Below are 20529 nucleotides of genomic sequence, written 5' to 3'. Positions count from 1 at the left end.
GGGAGTTTATCCTGTGGTCAAAGTTCCTGCTTCTCTAAGGAAAAAGTCTAGTTCTTTGATAGCTGGGTCATTTTCTCTGTCCGCCGATTTCATTTTTTTTAAGAGTCAACGAAGTTCTAGATGGAAGCAATGCAAGAGCATACGATTGGCAATTCTAGTGAGAAATAGAATAGATTGAATACACAATCACATCACCAGTAAAAATATTTTATAGTCACTTGAATTTAACTCCTTTGTGAGAGGCACACGAAGTATCCGCTGCAAAATGCCCAAAGACTGCCGGAGCTCGAAATGCTTCGGTCATGCAGTCACAATCGTGACTTTTACGCTGCCACATCGAATCGCACATCGATCTCGGACCTCGTTGGAAATCCCAATGGGTAATAAGATCTCAACCGCGACACCTTCTACAGCGTCTGCTGGTATAGACAGCTATGTCAGTGAGCTTGGAGATATACAATATGAACGCAGGCAAGTCATCACAAAATACACGCGCAAACTCCTCCGACAGGCACTGACCAGACAGACATTGACCACAGCATTGGAAGTGCACGTTTCATGAAGACCATTCGTGGTCTGCACAAAGACAGTCTAGTCATTGTGAAGATATTTGTAAAGCCAGAACAAGGACTTTCATTACAGCGATATGTACAACGACTCGAAGGTACTTACAACCTACTTAAACTTATCTGCCATTTGATTATCTATTAGCTATTTGCTCTCGTGTGTATTCACATGCCTCTCCTATCATAGACGAGCGGGAGAAGCTGTCAGGCATGCCTAATGTGTTTCCATGGCAGCGGATGTTGGAGACTGAAAAGGCCGCTTACTTGGTCCGACAATTCTTTTATGGCAGCTTGTATGATCGCATAAGGTAAATCAACGAAATTCATCAAAGTCGCTTTGTCTTTTTCGACACAGAAGTAACTTTTGAAAAATATCAAAAGCACACGCCCTTTCTTGACCTTAATTGAGAAAAAATGGATTGCCTATCAACTATTACACGGCGTGGCGGATGCTCACTCGAAAGAGGTGAGTAGGATAAATGCCTGAGTCGCAAATCCCCATACTTCACAGTACTCACAACATCTGCTTAAAGATATATCACGGAGACATCAAAACTGAGAACATTCAAGTCACCAGCTGGAACTGGGCGTTCCTTGTCGATTTTGCATCCTTCAAACCGACTTATCTACCTGAGGTATTATGCTTTCTGTTGCCCTACCCTCTAGCGCTAAATCCATATCACAGAGGTCTGATGTTTAAATTCTCCGCCACTATGACAACAGGATAATCCAGCCGATTTTTCATTTTTCTTTGACACATCCTCTCGTCGAACTTGCTACGTAGCACCAGAAAGATTTTACAAAGCAGGAACTGAGATTGATCAACACATGGTACGTCCTGTTCGCTTCAGCTCTTACTCATTTGTTAGCGTTCATGATATTGATGTCTCTTTGACAGAAACAACTCAGCTGGGATGAAGATATAAGCGAGCTGACTCCTGCGATGGATGTATTTTCTTTAGGGTAATCTTCATCGCCCAGTCCAAATTATGGTCACTGCATATCATTAACAAGTGACAATATCAACAACCAGATGTGTTATAGCAGAGATGTTTTTGGAAGGAACGTCCATTTTCTCACTATCTCAACTTTTCAAGTATAAGAGCGGAGATTACAGCCCTCACGAGCAGTTGGAAAAAATTGAAGATGTCGATATCAGGGTGAGTTGTGAAGGAATGGCGATAAAACTGACCATTATTGTGAAGCTGCTATATTCATACCGCGTGTCGTAGAATCTGGTTAAACATATGATACAACTTGATCCAAACGAACGTTATACTGCTGAGACATACTTGCAGAAATGGTAACTATTTTGATTGTGCACTGCGCTGTGATGATGTGATGTGATGTTCATGTTTTCATCTTACAGGAGAGGAAAGGCGTTTCCAAATTACTTTTACACTTTCCTGTACCAGTATATTAGTTCAGTTAGTGACAGCCATGATGCCTCGAACGAGACTGGCCCTACACCAAACATATTCAATTTGCCATCACCGTTAGCATACGCTTCAGATCTTGCAGATGCGGACAAAAAAATCGAACGAATTTACAAAGACTTTGATAAGATCGCATTTTTCTTTAATGCACAAGACGACGATGGGAATCAAACTAATACACGTGCTCCACCTGGTGAACGACGGCGGACATTGTCCGGTCTGGAAAGCACCACAGCGTCCACTATCTTGTTACCACCAACATTAAATATACCTAATTACGACCCACACCATTCCGAAAAATACGCAAGAAAGCCTCGGAACCAAGCTTATGAAGATGGAGCACTTATTTTTTTAACAACCATATGTTCACTCATTCGAAATACCGTTTATCCACGCTCGAAATTGATGGGTTTGGATATTCTCTTAGCGCTGAGTGAACATTTAGCGGATGATGTGAAGCTCGATCGCCTTGTTCCGTACGTCATTGCGCTTCTCAGCGACGAAACTGCCCTCGTCCGAGCGAATGCTTTGAAAACATTGACGCAAGTGGTATGTTGAACCGGCCGTTTGACTTTGTTCCCTGGAAATCACTGACTAATACAACCTTCTATCCAAAGCTTTGTATGGTTGAATCAATTTCTCCCATCAATGCTCCAATCTTCCCAGAGTATATCATTCCAAATGTTCAGCCATTTGCTACTGATAAAGAGGTATTGGTCAGGACCACTTATGCGACCTGCATCGCTCTACTAGCGGAAACCGCAATTAGATTCCAGGAAATGACTCAGGTAGGGGTCTGCGGTAGTGACAATGTAGTGCGACGTTGTTATTGATACAACTTGTATAGGTTCTCATTAATGATGGTACCTTCGCTACCGCCGATGCGGAAACGAATGACCTTAATATCGAGGTAACAGCATCATACCTGATGTTTCACTTATATGTATGAGAACCTTTCGTATACTCACCAATTCAAACCTTTAGTCAATATATGACTCGTCCATGGCTGAGCTCAAATCCATCCTTCAAGAGCAAATCGCAACGCTTTTGATCGATCCTGAAAGTGCAGTAAAGCGTGCCTTGCTTATCAACATCACCTGTTTATGCTTATTCTTCGGTCGCCAAAAAGCCAACGATGTCCTGCTCAGCCATATGATCACTTATCTGAACGATAAAGACTGGATGCTCAGAAGGTATGTGTTTTTTTGGAATTGTAGAAATGCTCTTTTGACAATGTCCTAACCAGCATCGTTTCTGTCAGTGCCTTTCTTGAGAGCATTAAAGGAATCGGTACATTCGTTGGAGGTCGAAGTTTAGAGGAATATATCCTTCCACTCATGATGCAGGCTTTGACAGGTACGTAGCGCTGTCATTCATTCCTTTTGACTGATCTGCTTGCTGATATGACTATCTTTTATTGCAGACGTTGAAGAGTTTGTCGTCGAAAATGTTTTAACTACCCTGACAAGTTTGTCAGACTTGGGTTTATTTCAAAAGATGAAGCTCTGGGAGCTTGTTGGTGTTATTGCCCCACTCACCTGTCACCCTAACATATGGATTCGGTATGGCGCTATCGGATTTATTGCCTCTACTTCCAAGCATCTCCCTCAAACCGATATCTGGTGTATTATATACCCCCTTTTAACACCATTTCTGATATCGGATGTTGCTGAATTGAACGAACTCGGTCTTCTCGAGAATATACGACCACCAGTAAGTATACCTATACTATAGCACTGCTCTTCTTTGGGCTCATTGTTTCTTGTTTGAACATCGGTGTAGCTTCCACGTCAGATATATGACCAAGCTTTGGTATGGGCCAGTAAAGCAACGTCCAAATCTCTCTTTTGGAAGATAGGGCACAAAAAGAGGACTAGTGACAGTGCTGCATCCTCAAAGTTGGAAATTCGAGGTCCTGGTACGTTGATCAGACAAGGATCACTGTTCAACAGTTTCATGCCCAGTGAGAAAATTACAAGATCTGAAGAGTATGTTGAAAATAGAATTATCAACCATCTTGAACTGCACCGACGCTTCACTTTTGACCAATATACGTTGCTTCCGTATTTTAGGGACGAGAAGTTCATGGAGAGATTGCGAAGCATCGGTATGACATTAGAAGACGAAGATAAGCTTGTTCATATGCGTGAATACATATTCAAGGTGTCTGGAGCGAAAATGAGGCAAGTTTCCGTGTAGGCTACTTGAATACGAATGTACATGGAGCATTTTGATTAATACCACAAACAACAGTCGTCCAAAGGTTGTCGATGATCTTCAAACTCAAGTAAGTTGACCTTGACGGCCGTTGAACCTCAATCTTCCTTATAAAACTAACCAATACATTACAGAATGGAGAATTGTACTTGAAGAATCTAGGTATTACTCCCATGACAGTTTTTCTGAGAGATATATCGTCAGAAGCTGAACAAAGAGGAGCCGGAAAAGCTGCTGAAGAGGCAAGAGTGGTAAGACAAATCTGCTACTTGAATAGCTGTCGAAAAAATTTACTAACCAGTTCACCCATTTCGAATAGTCTTTGGAAAGGTACATTTCATAATGACGAGTGTAGTGGATATCATTACCCTTAGGTTACTGATCTTTTTTATGATAGCAATGCCACTACTGGACGCACAGTATCAGACTATGGTCTACACGATAGCCCCACCAAAAATCAGTTGACTGGAAATGGTCAACGAAAGAGCGTATCATCACCGCAAATTAGTGGTATGGAGCAGGACGAACCTTTTGCTAAACTTAAATCTTTACCCATACAATTACAACATGACAACAACGCGAACTCGGAATTACCTAGTCCAGTTGAATCTAACTACCCCTCCAGCATATCGTCTTCCATTGGGGAATTGGATCTTGAAACAGGAAAACGAATTCGACGAAGTCGATCAAGAGCACTCATTGCGCCGTCAACGTCATATGAAGGTTCGAAAGCTTACGCTGAAACGAGCACCATTGCCATGAACGTCAGTGGTCGCTTAGGTAACAAAGGTAACCAAGACGAACCGGATAATCCTGATAATGTCATGGCGGTCGCCAATGCGGATACAGTGGACGAAGACGACCCTGCGTATGATGCTCTGAATGTACTGCCTACGAATGATGCTATCATTCAGGCGTTCCAAGGCTCAGATCAACCCATGCAACCCGGCGGTATGTCAACCTGTTGATCCGTACCAAATTTAGCTTTTAAATTTTCTAACCTTCGGTGTACTTGCTTTAGTAACCCACAGCGAATACCTGCAAGAGCTATTCTTGAAAATTGCAAGCGAAGCATTCCCTCCCAACATGCCAGGTACTGTATTCTGTGGTCGTGAAATCTTGAAATGCTGTTATCTAACATTTCTACGCATTCAGATATTAAAGGTGATGGAAAAATGAGACCTAGAGGCCGACGAGTACCACAAGGCATGTCGGCTTTTAGATCATTAGCTAATTGGAAACCGGAAGGTACGTTCACAAACCATTTATTACAGTACTTACCTTCCATTAACAATTTAAGATACTGATGATACCCATGTTAGGTACTTTGGTGGCACATCTTGCCGAACATATTGCTCCCATCAATCAAATCATCATCTCCTGGGACCATACTTTCTTTGCTTCTTGCTCGGATGATGGATCTGTGCGTATTTGGGACTGCTCACGCTTGGAGCGCAATGTGACCAACCGATCCCGATCTACTTTTAACCAGCAAGGTATGACAAAATTGATACTAAGATACTGTTTGTTGTACATGACAAACTTTTTAACCATTGGGACTTATAGGAGGACGTATAAAATGCATGTGTTTCATTCAAAATTCTTATAGTATTGCCAGCGCTTCTGATAATGGAAGTATCTACGTTTTCCGGTAAGAGCCATGTCATTTACGACTAATACGGATAAGCAGAGGGTGTACCAAATGTTAATGTCCTACCTCTTTGGCATCATTAGTGTGGACTTCCGCTTCGGAGGCAATGCTCCAAAATATGGCAAGTGTGTAACCGTTCGGAAATATCAACTGGTGGATGAACATGCAGTAGTTATAAAACACTTTGATACAAGCAAGTATCTACCATAGCCTGTTAACAAACCTATTAGCAATATCCTGTTAACTGATCAATCCTACTTGTTAGATGCTGCGAATACTATGGCTGGTTCCAAATCTTTGCTCGTTTTTGCGACTACCAAGGGCAACATCTATGCTTTAGATTTACGAACCATGGAGATGGTGTGGAAGCTCAAAAATCGAACAAATTACGGTACGTGTATTTCATAAAAATGTCGTTGTTAAAAAATCTATTTATCAGGCAGAACCCTTATGATTGTTATTTCAGGTGTCATAACATCCTTGATAACGGACCAGAAGCATACCTGGCTCTTAGTCGGCACCATGAAGGGCGTACTCACGCTTTTCGACATTCGGTTCTGTATTCCTTTACGATCTTGGCTTCATCCCAGCCGAAGTCCCATCAGTGTTCTCTTGCAACATCCTGATCCGAAGTGGGAGGGCAAACGTGTTGTCATATCTGCCGGACGGAACGAAGTCACTGTATGGGATATCCTTACCATTCAGTGTGTTGAAATCTTTGGTGTTAAATACGGTGATGAAAAGCTGACTGCCATCGCATTGGAAGCTTACAAAGTAAGTTTATTAACACATTACAGACAAATTTCAAGTTGCATTTTTGGAAGGTATATTTACTGATGTTTATGTCTCTGACAGAAATTGGATCCACCTGCTGATAGCGACACGCTTCGAAATGCATCTTCATCACATGAAGCTAATTTGGCGGATAACTCGATAAAATCCGTCATTATTCCTTCAGATAGCCATATAATGCTGACAGGTGGTTCGGATAGGAAAATTCGCTTTTGGGACATGACCAGGGTTGAGAACTCTACTGTGGTGCTTGGCCTAGATCCAGAAGAACCACGACCACGTTACAGGTATGAGCATTTCTGGAAAGCAAAATGAAAGACATTATGTCTATAAATGTGTGATACTAACTCATCCTTCTCTTTTCTTCCAATATTCAACCAACTCAGTTCAAATACGATAGAAAATATCAAGTTTCATCTTGAATTCGCTCAGGTTAAACGTGGATCAGCCGGTCGCCCACCGTTCTCCTCTCGCAACAGTCCATCCAATACTACAACCAACCTTAGCAATGTGGTGCAACATCAAAATATGATGCGAAACCATATGGATGCAATCACAAGTATGGTCATGACCGAAATGCCTTATCCTATGATCATTAGTGGAGATCGCGACGGAGTCATCAAAGTATTTGCCTAAATGCATTCAAAGCAGAGTGGTTATGTACATGTATGTAGATATGGATACAAATTAATATGCACACGGCTTCAATTGCAAGCCTAATAAAGAGCATGACTAGTCAATTATATCAAACGATTGATGTATTATATACAGGCTATCCAATATTACAAACGAGGATTCGCTTCATTGTGGAATACGCTTAAACTCGCTATCCTTGCTACCCAATAGTTCTGTACTGTGATCAGAGCCTAAAAGTGAACGTCCACTTTCTTCGCCTAGGACGTAAGCGTCCTTTCCTTGAAGAAAGCTAGCGATATGCTCTGTTATCAAGGTAATAGCGGCCTTATTCTTTATGCCACGTGGGACGATGATATCTGCATATTGCTTTGTCTGGAGTACCATAGGATGGATAGCACAATGGTCAGTATTATGAACAACCGGTGAGCAACATACAAATTTTGGTTGTAGTACTTACGGGCTGTACAAATTCTTCATGGGATCTTTTGACGAATTTGACGTATTGGCGCAAGATTCGCTCCAAAGGTACAGGGTCGCTCAGTTTGGCGTTATGCTGGACTAAAGTGTTCGAAACACAAAGATACAGGTTTGATACCATGAGCATGCTTTTACTTATGATGACCTTTCACACTCTAGTATAATATTATTCGCATTTACCTCTGCTGGCAAGTCGATCATCGCTGTCAATATCTATGTACACCTTCATGTTCAGCAACTTGCGAATTGATGCTGGATATAGTACCAAGATACCTTCCAGAATGATAACATGTGCGCTATGAATATCCTTAAACCCAACTCTTTCGATGGAAGTAATTTAGTATGTGTTGTTTAGCGTTTTCAGAAGGGATGGTTTGCATAATCGGTCATATACCTTTTCTGCACTCGGTTATCCCAAATCGGAACCTGTACGGATTTTCCTGCCAGTAAATCCTTAAGAGTCACTTCTAAAAGCTCAAAGTCGAAGGCAGCTACAACACTGTGAGTTGCGAGGGACGTTCATCGACAGAATCAAAAGAATTCAAGTGTTTTGCTTACAAGGATGATCGAAATTGAGGTCACCCAGTTCGGCCAGTTGTTGCTCTTGTTCATTGAGTTCTCGATAAAAACTGTGAAGACTCTAAATCCATTAGGATGTCCAGTTAGTACATCCAATTGCTTCATAGTTTTTAATCTTTTGTTCCTACACTCACCAAGACGCTAACATTGGTGTCTGCCTTGGAAGCGAACCTTTCTCCTATCAGGCTGCAGACCTCTAGCTGTATTGACCAAACTTTAATATTGACCTTGTACTAAATTTTGAGGATCATTGTCGGGTCTCCAAAGCTACCAACCTTACCACTGGATGCACCTCCAGCTACAGCAATGAGCATAGGGGCCTTTTCTTGCGGCGACACGTTAAAGTAGCTGTAGTTGAGCAGCAGGTGTAAGTTGGGGGTTTTTAAAGGTGATAGCGCGAAAGCAAGAACAGCTTTAGTTACCCAGGGTCGGCCAAGTACTCTGAAGGGTCGATGGACATTGTGAGACAGAACTTTGAGAGGAAATGTCTTTGAATCCGTCTGTTCCTGTGAGTTTTGCAATGACAGTACGAAAAAAAGTCCTTTGCAAAAAAAAAAAATTGCATGAGCGGAGTATCAAACGCCCTTCTCAACCAACCTTTGTTCACTGGCACGTTCTGGAGACTGACCGTAGCGCTTTTGGCAAATAGTGAAATCATCATTTTGTTATCTTTACCATAATGATGCAGTCATTCTGTCACAAGTCAATCAATCAATGGCTATAAAACACTAAAGCATTTAAAATAGGCAACCTATGAAACCAACAACAATTGGCAACAACTGGAGCTCAAACATCCCTAAATTAAAGATATAAGTTCCAACTAACTGAGCCCATTACTACGACAATTTTTTATTAAGATATAAACCATAAACCAAAATCATGAACCAAGTCAATACCATAGGTATATGTGATCTGAACTGCAATGTTAATATCTCACAATTACCCATGGTTTAATCGTTTACAGTAAGGAATAAAGCTAAACAGATGCTTCCACAATTCTACTACTGCTTCGAAGTAGGCGGCAGTTACACTAATGTAAATCAAAAAATTGGTGGTTATATTTTTTTAATGAAATATATGTGTGGATGCTACAGATCTATAGATGTAATTAATAGTCATAAAAAGGTATGATTTAGTTTTAAAGTAATTGTACACAGTACAATGTGAATAATCCTTCTCAGCGTCAATCATCGAGGCATCGTCGCCATTATGCCCATTCGCCAATCAAAGCCATCAAGCCGGCTCCAGTGTACTATGTAAGGGAAAAATGATAGTTAGCAACAGTTTCTATTTGCTGATTATTTTCTTCAAGACATTGAGCATCACTTACCAGAGATATAAAGCACATAGCTTTTGAACCAAAGGAACGTTGAAGGAATTCAGGGTTGTGATTCATTTCCATGGCGATCAGTTCAACATAAGCGCTATACAATAAGATACCGGCGGAGAGGGAGTCCAAGATAGCTTGGGCAAGAATGGATGATGGAGAATTTTCATTGAAGCTTGAGTGAATACCGATGCCAATAGCGATACCAAGGGGAGTGGTGATACAATAGGCAATGGACATGATAGCAGGCTTGAGGAATGACTTGAGGTTCATGTCGTTAATTCTAGTACCGAGGGCAATACCTTCGAAGAACTATTGTATTACAAAGCAGTTAGGATATGGACCAAATCGAAAAGTGCATTTTTTTTTAGACTTTTTTCTTACCTGATGGAAAACCAAGGCAATAAGAAGAGTAGTGAACTCATCACTTCCGGTGTTTGCAAGAGTGATACCGATGATGACACTGTGCATAACAATTCCAAGTTCCAAGGTCAAAGTTCCAATGTTACGGAAGGATTGGCCTTCTTCCAACATGCCGGCAGTATGGAAATGGCCGATTTCATGAGCGTGGTCTCCAGCGAGCTCGTGGGATGGGAGGTTCTTCTGGTCAAAAGCGGTTCTCTCAGTAATGGAGTCAGTGGCCTTATAGTTTTCAACGGCAGATTTAGCGTCTGATTCAGCTTTCTTTTGATTAATAGAAGTGGCATTGGCGATGGCAGCAAATTCAATCAGTTGAATGAGGAGGGAGGCAATCATGCAGAACACACCACCAAAGGCACCATATGACAGCCATCCAGCGGGAAGACAGGGGTTTGCAAAGTTGTTGAATGCATCTGGAAGCATATGGACAAACGCAGTAGCAAGGATGACACCCGTTCCAACTTTATGGACAGATTAGCGTTAGAAGAAAGAACTGGAAAAGATACAGTCTTGTTGAGTTTACTTACAGAACTTTCCAATCAGCAGGGTATACTTGATGAAAGCGCTATCCTGCTTTCCAAAGTAATGGAGGAGGAGTGGCGTAAAAATTCCTGGGAACATTCGGAGTTGATGAGGAACAGATCGTATACCAGCAAAACAAGTCTGCAAACAGATTACTTACCAATAGATGAGGTGCCAAGAATAATGAAGACTGTTCCAATTCTCAATGGCATGTTATAATCCTCCAAAGGTTCAGCAGCACAAGCGTTTTCATCAGTCGATCCTGCGTCTGAAAGCAAAGGTTAATAAATAAAACGATAGGGGGTAAGCAGGGGTAGATGAACATACCTTGAGCCATAGCACAGGACAGAAACGCAAGAGAGAGCAGTAAATACATTGAGTTCTTCATTCTTGAAAGCGTGAAGTGGAGATGAGGTGATATGCAAAACGTTGGGGGCGAGTTTATATAAAAACCGCAAAGGTTGCCAAACAGCCGGTCGGGTACTCAGCGGACTTTGTGACTGCACGATAATTCAAAAATTTTTGCTGTAAAAATTTATTGCCACAGCCCACAAGGTACTCCTAAATTTTTGTGGTTATCTCTCACCAACTTCCTGATTTTCTGCCTCACTTTTCGGAACTTCTTTAGATCAGATGCAATTATGGGCTATTTTTTGTTTTATCATGCATATTATTTGCTTTTAGACCATGTGTTTATCTATTTGTGAGGTGCAGCTGTTGATCTTGTGTCATTTCGCCTGCATCGTACCACTGTTAAGGTCATCAAATGACTGGCGCGGAATATCAATTAAGGAACTCCGTCGCAACTGGGAAGGTCCTAAAAGAGTACCGCGAGGGTTACAGTAGTAATTTATGAAACATTGCGACACCGGATGTCATATCAATCAGCGCATCTTTATTCACAAATAAGACTTTTATTTCATATACGATATTTATGCTCTTCTGGCCAGAATGACAGAGTTAACAACTTGATTATGAGGATGAAGTTCGATGTCTACTAGAAACCCGCATTTCACTAAATCCTCAGGCTCGATGACTGGGTAAAGTAAAGCCCGCAAGGAATGCGCACTTCGGACCATCACAGCAGTTCCTGGCTTGCATTGATCGTAAATTCTTTTCAAGAGTTGCATTTTTTGTTGATGATCGCATCCTACCAGGGCTGCTAAAAAAATAACATCAGCTTGGCCAAAACCTGTATACTCCATGCCATCGCACAGGAAGTTTTGGATGCGTTTTTCTTTTCCTATGACTGAAACCAATTCTGACGCTATATCGATGGCGTCTTTATCTATGTCTAAGTTACGGATGATCGTTGTATCGCTGCACATGTCGGCCAATAAAATGGAAGAAAGGGGCATCGGACCTGAACCAACAAACACCACAGTTCGGGGAACCACGCCGCATCCAAGCATTGCATGCAGCTCTAGCTTGGTCAAGTCGTGGTAGTTGTCGTAGTATACAAAATTTTTAAGAAGCTCCGGTTGATTTTCAGTGTACGAGTAGGCATCCTGGATGATTTTTTGGCTCCATTGACATTCCAAGAGGTATTCGCCGGTTGAGCAAATGTTACGCAGATGCTTGATAAGCTGAAGGATTTGTGGATGGTCCAGGACATCACACACAGTCTCCGCTTTATACTGCTTGATACAGATCCCAACCAACCTCGAGAAAAGTTTATTTGTTGTGGCTCCCGGTTCGAGCGACGGTAGACAGGATAGCTCTTTGTAAATAGCCACAATTTCATGAATCAGGTCTTGACTAGCCGAGGATAAGCCAGGTGAATGCTTATGTTGGTGGGGTTTTATGACATGCTGGCACAGAACACCTCCGTTGGTGGACAAATGAGAGTCCATGGGCAATAGCTGCTGATGAACCATGTTTCAATAGAGCTTGGAAGAGTGGGGAGTTTGGTTACTGGAACAGAACGAAGAGATAAGCAAAGTCAGCATATTTTCGGAAGACGCAGCAAAGACGAGTAGCATATTGCTCTTACCAGGTAATGACAAGAAGAAGAAGGAAAAAAAACAAAAAAAAAAAAGGTCGAGTTTCGAGAGTGAACAAAGGAACGAGTCAAGTCCCTCCAGAGCTACAGTAAACAAATAGTCGATTAGAATGTTTTGATATAGTAAAGCCTCCAAACTTGAAAAGACATTCGGCTTGCTAGGAACAGTTGCTCTGTTTGTACCACTTGGGGGGTTGTGGCTCAAGGAGACGGGTGTACCATGGAAGGAGGGGGGTTTCTGTGGTCCATCACCAGATCCGCCCATTCAGCTATACGATTGGCTGACAGTAAGCGTAAATTCAAATGACATTAAATAACTTTTTTATATACAACCAGGGAAGACTCATTTTTTTATTACACTGGACCCCACTTTATTGTACTCTTACACAACATCACATATCTTTAAGTTTATCAGCAAGCGTCTCTATGGCTGCTGCCGTAGACGAGGTAGCTCGGGTATCATTATTTGCTCGACTAACGCTCCTTCGATCCCGTTCACGCCGTTCACGAAAGCTTCGATTGCTCTGTTTCTTTTGTAGTTCTCTAGCTGGGTAATATGCATACTCTTCGGTCAATCCTCCGTTACTATCCGCGCTCCGACCGGCATATGGCTGCCGCTGTTCACCATCTTGATTTGTGCTATCCAATGGAGCAATATAGCTTGGTCGTGCCCGGTTATTTTCTCGCCATTGACGATCAGCATAGATGGCAGGAGGTACAACTGGTGGCGGTCCAACCAGAGCCTCTTCGCTCTCCATCTGGCTGGTGGTTGAGATTCGCTTCACAGGTAAGAAATCGCCATGCTCCGCACCTTCAAACGCTGGCTTGACCCATTCTGGTGGTTCACCGACGGTCATGCGAACGGGGTCTTGAAATCCTTCGTATCGTTCAAAAACAGTAAAGTCAAACGGCTTAAACCGCTCCTCAATGAAATCCATCTCGCGTTCATATTTTTCCATCTCCTTCGACATGCCCGAAGAAGACTTTGCACGATGCCTGCGTGTGTTTTTTCGAGGTTGCCCAGAAAGTGGATTGTCTTCAAATAGCAGTTCCTCAAGATCATGGGTTGCATCGAAGTTATTTTGGTTGGATGGTGGTCGGTAAGGCGGAGTGAACGTTTTGTCCTTCAATCGATGCCAGTCTATTGATCGAAAGAAGGGATGGTGAACCAGGGCAGCCCATCCAGCAGGCCCATAGCCTAGTCTTTTGGAAGGATTCGGTTCCAATAACTAAACCCAATTCATTAATGTTTTGCTCACCCTTCATCTTTAACTGGTAAGAAGAAAACGAGATATACTTACGCCTTGAATAACCGAAACACATTCTACTGAATATGGAACATTTTGCGGATAATGAACATGGCCGCGTAATATCGCCTTTTGCAATTCCTCACTTTTGTCGTAATCAAATGGGCGCTGTGATTTAAATATAAGCAGCCTTAGTCACTCGCGAACGTTACACCAGAGTGCTTTAACATTTGAAGATTCGCTAATACATACCTTTCGATAGACGCACTCATACATAGTGACGCCTAGCCCCCACCAATCAACGGCTTCATTATAGCCACCGCCTCGATATATATCTGGTGCTATTTTGACGGAAATAGAAAATTTATGGTTAATTGATTGGTCAAGCGGGTTTGGTTTCAACGCAATCGTTTGCTTACCCATATATAGTGCAGTTCCTGATTGCGACGTTAATGGTCGGTGAGATGGGAGATGTGATGCTATGTTGAAGTCGCTTAGATGAGCATGGCCGTCTTCGTCTAATAAAATATTGTCTGGTTTTATATCTCGGTGTACAACCCGCTCTTGGTGGAGGTAGTTGATGGCGCATGCTAGTTCGGCTATCCAGAACCGAATCACATTTTCATCGAACTTTTGACGTAATAAATGAAAGCCCAAATTTCCCCCCATCCTATAGTAAATGATTATGTGTAACAATGAAGCAAAGTCAACAAATAACAATTAAGATTAGACAATCATGATTCGTGTGAATCCCACCGCCTGGGTAATGAGCGCACTAACTTACATGAGGTCCATCACCATGTACATATACTCATCATCTTGGAAAGCAAATCGAAGACGGCAAATGAAAGGGTGATCCAACTGCTCTAGCATTACACGTTCTCGGATGACATTCCGTACAGCGTCCATTGAAATACAATCATGTTTGGATATATATTTCAGAGCGTACAAGACTTTGGTATCTCTCCGTTCGACGATGCGAACCTATGAGAAAACAACTTTTAGTCAACCGAATTAAAGATTTGGTGGCGTCTCAAAAACAATTTCCCTTTTTTTGTACCTTTCCGAACGCACCCCGTCCCACTACACGCATCAGTCGAAAATGACCAATGTTGGCTATATATGATATTAATTTGCTGTTAAAACAGGGGATCAATCGAGTATGCCTAATCATATTAGCCAGGTGGACGTACCATCTTCGGAGAGGTCATTGGATCGCCTGCCCAAGGCGTTGGCGAATAATCCCTATTATGCAGTCAGATGAGTGTCATCGACGACATGGAACGAAAGGCAGTGGACAACACCTACTGATAGAAACCGAATTTTAGACAGTTGAAATATTCAGCGGGTTGAATTAGTGGTGCGAGTTTGGATGACACAATCGAGAGTTCCGGACAAAGAGAGAAGGGGTCGCTGAGTTACGACCGAGGACAATCGTAGGGCAGGGGAGAATTATAGGCGCGCAAGCCACCACCATCAAATTGTTCATACTTTTTTCTTTGCCAAATTGGCTGCTACATTACACGTACTATGAACATCATATTCAGCAATACGGTGCGACAGGCAAGAGCACCATGTGCCAAGATGGCTGTACCAGCATTATATTCATTTAGCCGCACATTGGCATCGGCATCAAGTTCAACTCCTACTCCCAAGAATGAGCCAAAGGCAACCGACGATGCCCCGAAACGTCAACCTCCCAGTGTGTTGGGCGTAAAGGACCGGCCTATTCCTGATCGCAACTCTTGGGTTGGTCGCCAAAAGCAAAAGTTACAAGACTTGACTGACTATGACAAGGCATTCGCTTCCCACGTTGAGGAGCGACGATATCTGTATGTCAAACATAATCTCTTGTCAAGCCTTCCTCTATTATCATGCACAGCCATCTAATTAATTTATAATATCACTTCGATGACAGAGTTGCAGAGGCAACCAAATCATATTTCGCAGATGCGCATGGTAATGAATCCATCGTTGGCTATTTGACAAGGCTGACATCCTACTGATAACTCTATTTACTTTCTTGAACATAGAAATGCGAGAGCATAATGGTAAATTGTTTGAGGCATCTAACAAACTTATCAGAGCCGAGGTAAATTAGTTGAACTTGACAATGTGTAGGGGCCCCCTTCATGCTCACTTGGCTAATATGTGATGTACAGAAAGCATTGTATATGCCTGACTTTGAAGGCCAAAACTTCAAAAAGGAAAAGATTCACACCACGGATATGCTACACGGCAAAATCTCACTCATGTCATTTGTTCTGGCCCAGTATGCAGAAGTAAGATATTTGACAAGTGAACACCCCAAGAAAAATTCATACCGAACTTGTCACTTATTCAGCACCTTTTCTCCATAGCAACACGTAAACACCTTCATCAACCCATTTTTGACTGCTTTCAAAGATCGAAAGGATATTCAATTGGTAGAAGTAAGTTAGGACCACCAGCATTAACATAATGGAATGGTACACATGCTAATATGGACCTCTCTAATGTTTTAGCTTAATGTGCAAGAGAACTTACTTAAGCAATATCTAATGAAGGCTCTCATGGGTACTATAAAGAAGAACACGCCTCTGGAAAGACAGGTAAAGCTCCTCATCGCCATTTGTGGGAGAGGCTGGACCAGGCGTGCTCATTAACTTGTAACTCGAAAATTTGAACAACAGGATAACTATGTGCTGCTTTTTAAGGACATATCAAGACTGAGACGATACCTTGCCATGAGCAACCAGTATATAGGATATGTTTTCCTTGTGGACGAAAATTGTAAAGTTCGTTGGACTGCACATGGTATGGCTACGCCTCAAGAAATCCAAAATTTGATTGGCATGACCAAATTCTTGGCTGACAAGAAAACAGCTGTCGAAGAGAAATCAGCGTGAAATCGTTACATGTAGACAACTCGTAGAATTGTGAACATAAGCTTTGTCGCGTGTTGAAAGCACATAGATGGATTTTGGTAGCGTACGGGTAAGATGACAATTAAAGTAGCCCTGGCCAATCCCTTCAAGCTTTTGCTCCTCCGCGAAGACGGTGTAAAGTATATAATAAAATCTAGTCACTTTATCAACTTGATCCTTCATTAGGCTGTGCACAGTTTTGATATGCCATTTCAGGTGAAGCAAGCTTGGCGATGCAGTGAGCGCTTCCAAAGGATTTGATTGGTTGGGATAATTTGTTTTTGGCTCATTCAAGCAAAAAAGCGTATAAAGGTTTGGACCCCGCTTGGCAAAAGGTACAGGTTCACCGATAGCTTCATTTTCGTCGACATGTCAAAGCCAAATCCTTTTGACGATCCTTCAAATCCGTTTGAGGATCCCAGTATTACCTCTGCACTCACTTCAAATCGTGAGGAGCCGGCATATCAGCTTGAAACAGACCCAATCCACGCCAACTCATCATCCTTCGCCGCATCGACAGATGACTTTACAGGGGCCACCGTAAGACAATTCTCGGCACCGGAAGTCGACCCATTCTCAACGGTAGACAGCCCATATCAACATGGATCGAATGCATCTACACCTACACCAGGACATGTATCTGGGAGTCGAGAAGAGGAATTGTTAAGAAAGGAGCGCGAGCTTGAACAGCGTGAACGAGACCTTGAACAGAGACAGATGAATTTATCTCGCCAAGGCAGACAACCCAACAATTTTCCTCCTTGCTTCCCATTCCTCTATCTCGATATTGCTGTTGAAATTCCGCCACAACACCAAGGCGTCATGAACTGGCTTTATAGAGAATGGCTCCTGTTCGAAGTCACTTTGGTTATGAACTTCATTGCATGTCTTTGTGTCTTATTTTCACATCCTCCATCTGTCACAAGTGCTCCCACCGATATGGGCGTCGCTCTGACAGAAATGTTCACTCACACTGCAGCAAGTTTCTTCTTGTGGTACCGACCTGTTTACAATGCTTACATGAAGGAAGTGTCATTGTACTATTGTAAGTACACAGCAGCAGCGATCACCATTGAATCTTAAAATAACCATAGAAGACAAGAACTAACGTGGTTGTCCTCTTTCATTTCATTCAGACTTCTTCTTTGTTTTCAACGGATTCCACGTATTGTATACCTTTTACATGGCAGTTGGCATTCCATCCACGTAAGGAGCATCATTGCAAACAAACATTCAAGTCATTTTTTCAATTGAAGCATTAACATCCTTTCTCACAAACAGTGGTGGAGCTGGATTGATCCTTCTTGTTACTCTATTTTCAGACGGCTACATTTTGTCAGGTGTCTTCACATTGCTTGCAACCATTTGCTGGCTTGCATTGGGAGTTATGGCGGTATTCCTCTATAAGAAAGTGCATAATCAGTACAAATTCGCTGGCCATACATTCAAGGAAGCCAAGCAAGATGCTTTCATTCGCATGGGAAAAGCTAGCATATAATAGCCAGAAAAGTTAGTACGTGAGGAGGCTTCATTGGCGATCTTTCAACAGAGATAAAAGAAAAATAAAGCATATAAATTGATAAACATACACGCATTTAATGCAGGTAGGCTAAATATATTCAAATTGTTTGCTACATCACTGCTGCACGATTTACGAGATGTTCGTATGGTAAGTATAAAACGTTACGATTTCATCCAAATGTGCTTAAATGAGACAGTAAGTTTCCGCAAACGTTTAGAATGAGATTCAGTGAACTAGCCGGGCCAGTAGACAACAGCTGAGAACTTGGTACCCCAGTCCTGAGACAGCACGTTCTCTTTTGTTGACAGAATGGCGCCCATCGCTTTCCGGGAAATTGGTTGTAGATTTACCCGTATACCGCCACCACCCTAGGGAGCAATATTGGAACGAGCCAAAAGAGAGAGAAAAAGATCTGGCCGAGTGAAAGCAGCCATAGTTTGTCGTGTCGAAGTGAACTTTGCCTGCAGTGATTACAGGAGAACCGTAACATTATACGCTGAATATCAGGTGGCCACAATCATTGTACGGCCAAGAAAGCTTGGTCATGAAGTTGCATTTTAAGGTTATCTCTGGAAGTTTACCGAAGTTAGTTGACCGAAATTGAATACGCAGAGGGTATTCGAAAACCATCGAGGAAGGAAAACGTCAAGTGATCCTTTTTTTTTTTTCGGTTTGTTTGTGCACCAACCCTTTGCGACACTCACCGGATTGAGCTAAATATTTTACTTTATTTTATTTTTGTAATATCACGCTCAAGCTATGATACAAATGCTGAGAAAAAAGATCTTGACAGCTCATTCACTAGTTCTGAAAAGCAGAATAGTTTGGTTCTTGGTTTGAAAGAAGTACATCAATTGTAGAAGGGGAAACTGCGTCCAGACGCAGTTCGGTATCGGAAGGGATATAGAACATGGAAAGTGTGGAATGGACACAAGCCCATCCTTGGTTTTCAAAATTTTGGTTTTCCTGAGTTTTTTTTTTTTTATATGGTTGAAGCAGAAGCTCGGCACGCCGCCCGAGCGTGGGGGATAGTTCCTTGGAGGCGATGCAGTTTGTTATATTTACAAAGATTCGATGCTAGAGGCATCGGATGCACTTTCCAACAAGGTCCACGCACGGTGATCTAGGTAGCCGGAGTTCAACGATCCGATGGAAAGACGTGAGCTAGCAGTGGTAACTGGTGACGGTGGTGTATTCAGTATGGACAAAGATCGTCTACGGTTGAAATTCATTGGGTAAGAATGATGGTTGGCAGCGTTATGTTTGCTCGCTTCTGATGCTCGGCATGCAAAGGAACAGAAGCTCATGGTCTGTGGAAATAGGAGGATAAGCAAGAGGTTTAAGTTTTTGATCGATTTCCCAAGTTGAAGGACTCATACATCATTGGGCAACGGTTTTTCACAGTAGAGGCAGATGCTCAGTTCCATGAAGTTATAAAATGGTTGAGAGGAGAGAAGAGGTATGGGAGGGACTGAAACTCAAAAACAGACTCGTGCTGATTTTATAGGAAAATCCGAGCCGAGGTTTGCTTTGGTGAGGCAAGTGGCAAGACCCAGTGAAGTGTAAAGCAGTCCAGTCCCCCAAAAGCATAGGGAGAGCCAGAAGTCCATTGGGGGGGAGGGGAGACAGAATCAAAAAAGGCTCATACTCAAATCCACAGCTAACCTAACCTTCCCCATTCTATTCATCTCCAACCAGTATAACCCCATGAGTCAATACAAATGTAGAAAGATCCGATTCATTTCCTTTCATATTTCTTCAGATGGTAAAGAATAGTCCACTGAGACGACGTGTCGTAACAGTATGATTTCCCAGGTTGAAGATCACTTATAGGATTTGTGGTACGACAACAGCCTTTAGTCTGTGCCCGAAAGGGCCGTGTACCGCCGAGCAAAGCCGTGGAACGATCTTATCACGAATACTTCATGAATATTTTGATTCATTTCAAAACTTTAGATTAACCCTTGAGGACACCGGTTCAGTTTCACGGTGCTTCTACTTAAAAAATCCCGTCTTATCTACCCAGTATGTGAGCTTCATGTGTCCAGCCCCGTGCTGCTTTGAAGAAAATGGGAAGCACCCATGTTTCCGAGGACCCTTCGCTACTTTAATAAGTTGTTGCTGGTTCATGTGACGGAACCTTTCCATGTTTTAAACAGTCCTTCAACAAGGTGCTGCTGCCTGGGCACTGAGGAGTACCTGAAGCTTATTTTTTTTTTTTTTTTTTTT

General features: G+C 42.3%; 6 protein-coding genes across 6 annotated transcripts; 1 reads left to right on the top strand and 5 right to left on the bottom strand.

The window, feature by feature from the left end:
* The first annotated feature begins 157 nt into the window (after positions 1-157).
* Positions 158-7405, top strand: K450DRAFT_248136 (uncharacterized protein). The gene is made up of 30 exons (XM_051590182.1): positions 158-471; positions 540-664; positions 754-874; positions 948-1032; positions 1100-1201; positions 1290-1397; positions 1465-1529; positions 1600-1726; positions 1799-1869; positions 1936-2551; positions 2620-2790; positions 2850-2912; positions 2987-3195; positions 3264-3358; positions 3426-3715; positions 3785-3990; positions 4075-4185; positions 4256-4289; positions 4354-4470; positions 4539-4549; positions 4617-5170; positions 5241-5312; positions 5375-5467; positions 5542-5715; positions 5786-5870; positions 5954-6063; positions 6136-6261; positions 6337-6644; positions 6726-6949; positions 7049-7405. The coding sequence occupies exons 1-30, from the start codon at positions 266-268 to the stop codon at positions 7296-7298; spliced, it is 4929 nt and encodes a 1642-aa protein (XP_051443296.1). The 5' UTR covers positions 158-265; the 3' UTR covers positions 7299-7405.
* Position 7406: 1 nt separating this feature from the next.
* On the bottom strand, positions 7407-8895 carry K450DRAFT_248130 (uncharacterized protein). The gene is made up of 8 exons (XM_051590181.1): positions 8777-8895; positions 8630-8702; positions 8501-8554; positions 8334-8415; positions 8170-8266; positions 7956-8095; positions 7756-7856; positions 7407-7670 (listed from the first exon to the last, which is right to left on the bottom strand). Exons 1-8 carry the CDS (start codon positions 8812-8814, stop codon positions 7464-7466), a joined length of 792 nt encoding a protein of 263 aa, XP_051443295.1. The 5' UTR covers positions 8815-8895; the 3' UTR covers positions 7407-7463.
* Positions 8896-9383: 488 nt separating this feature from the next.
* Positions 9384-11036, bottom strand: K450DRAFT_248123 (uncharacterized protein). The gene is made up of 6 exons (XM_051590180.1): positions 10951-11036; positions 10784-10885; positions 10629-10712; positions 10066-10562; positions 9685-9993; positions 9384-9606 (listed from the first exon to the last, which is right to left on the bottom strand). Exons 1-6 carry the CDS (start codon positions 11009-11011, stop codon positions 9562-9564), a joined length of 1098 nt encoding a protein of 365 aa, XP_051443294.1. The 5' UTR covers positions 11012-11036; the 3' UTR covers positions 9384-9561.
* A 455-nt stretch (positions 11037-11491) lies between these two features.
* On the bottom strand, positions 11492-12886 carry K450DRAFT_248118 (uncharacterized protein). The gene has a single exon (XM_051590179.1). It carries the CDS (start codon positions 12498-12500, stop codon positions 11556-11558), a length of 945 nt encoding a protein of 314 aa, XP_051443293.1. The 5' UTR covers positions 12501-12886; the 3' UTR covers positions 11492-11555.
* A 131-nt stretch (positions 12887-13017) lies between these two features.
* On the bottom strand, positions 13018-15046 carry K450DRAFT_176554 (uncharacterized protein; the record flags this gene model as incomplete). The annotated part of the gene is made up of 6 exons (XM_051584246.1): positions 13018-13854; positions 13927-14040; positions 14125-14213; positions 14292-14542; positions 14657-14856; positions 14933-15046. 6 exons carry the CDS (start codon positions 15044-15046, stop codon positions 13018-13020), a joined length of 1605 nt encoding a protein of 534 aa, XP_051443292.1.
* Positions 15047-19260: 4214 nt separating this feature from the next.
* Positions 19261-19823, bottom strand: K450DRAFT_248100 (uncharacterized protein). Its single transcript, XM_051590178.1, has 2 exons — positions 19680-19823; positions 19261-19610 (listed from the first exon to the last, which is right to left on the bottom strand). Exons 1-2 carry the CDS (start codon positions 19725-19727, stop codon positions 19362-19364), a joined length of 297 nt encoding a protein of 98 aa, XP_051443291.1. The 5' UTR covers positions 19728-19823; the 3' UTR covers positions 19261-19361.
* Between the last annotated feature and the right edge of the window lie 706 nt (positions 19824-20529).

The sequence above is a fragment of the Umbelopsis ramanniana genome, assembly GCF_025399195.1.
Source record: "Umbelopsis ramanniana AG unplaced genomic scaffold K450scaffold_40, whole genome shotgun sequence".
NCBI classification, from domain to species: domain Eukaryota; kingdom Fungi; phylum Mucoromycota; class Umbelopsidomycetes; order Umbelopsidales; family Umbelopsidaceae; genus Umbelopsis; species Umbelopsis ramanniana.
This window is presented reverse-complemented; position numbering and strand designations above follow the sequence as displayed.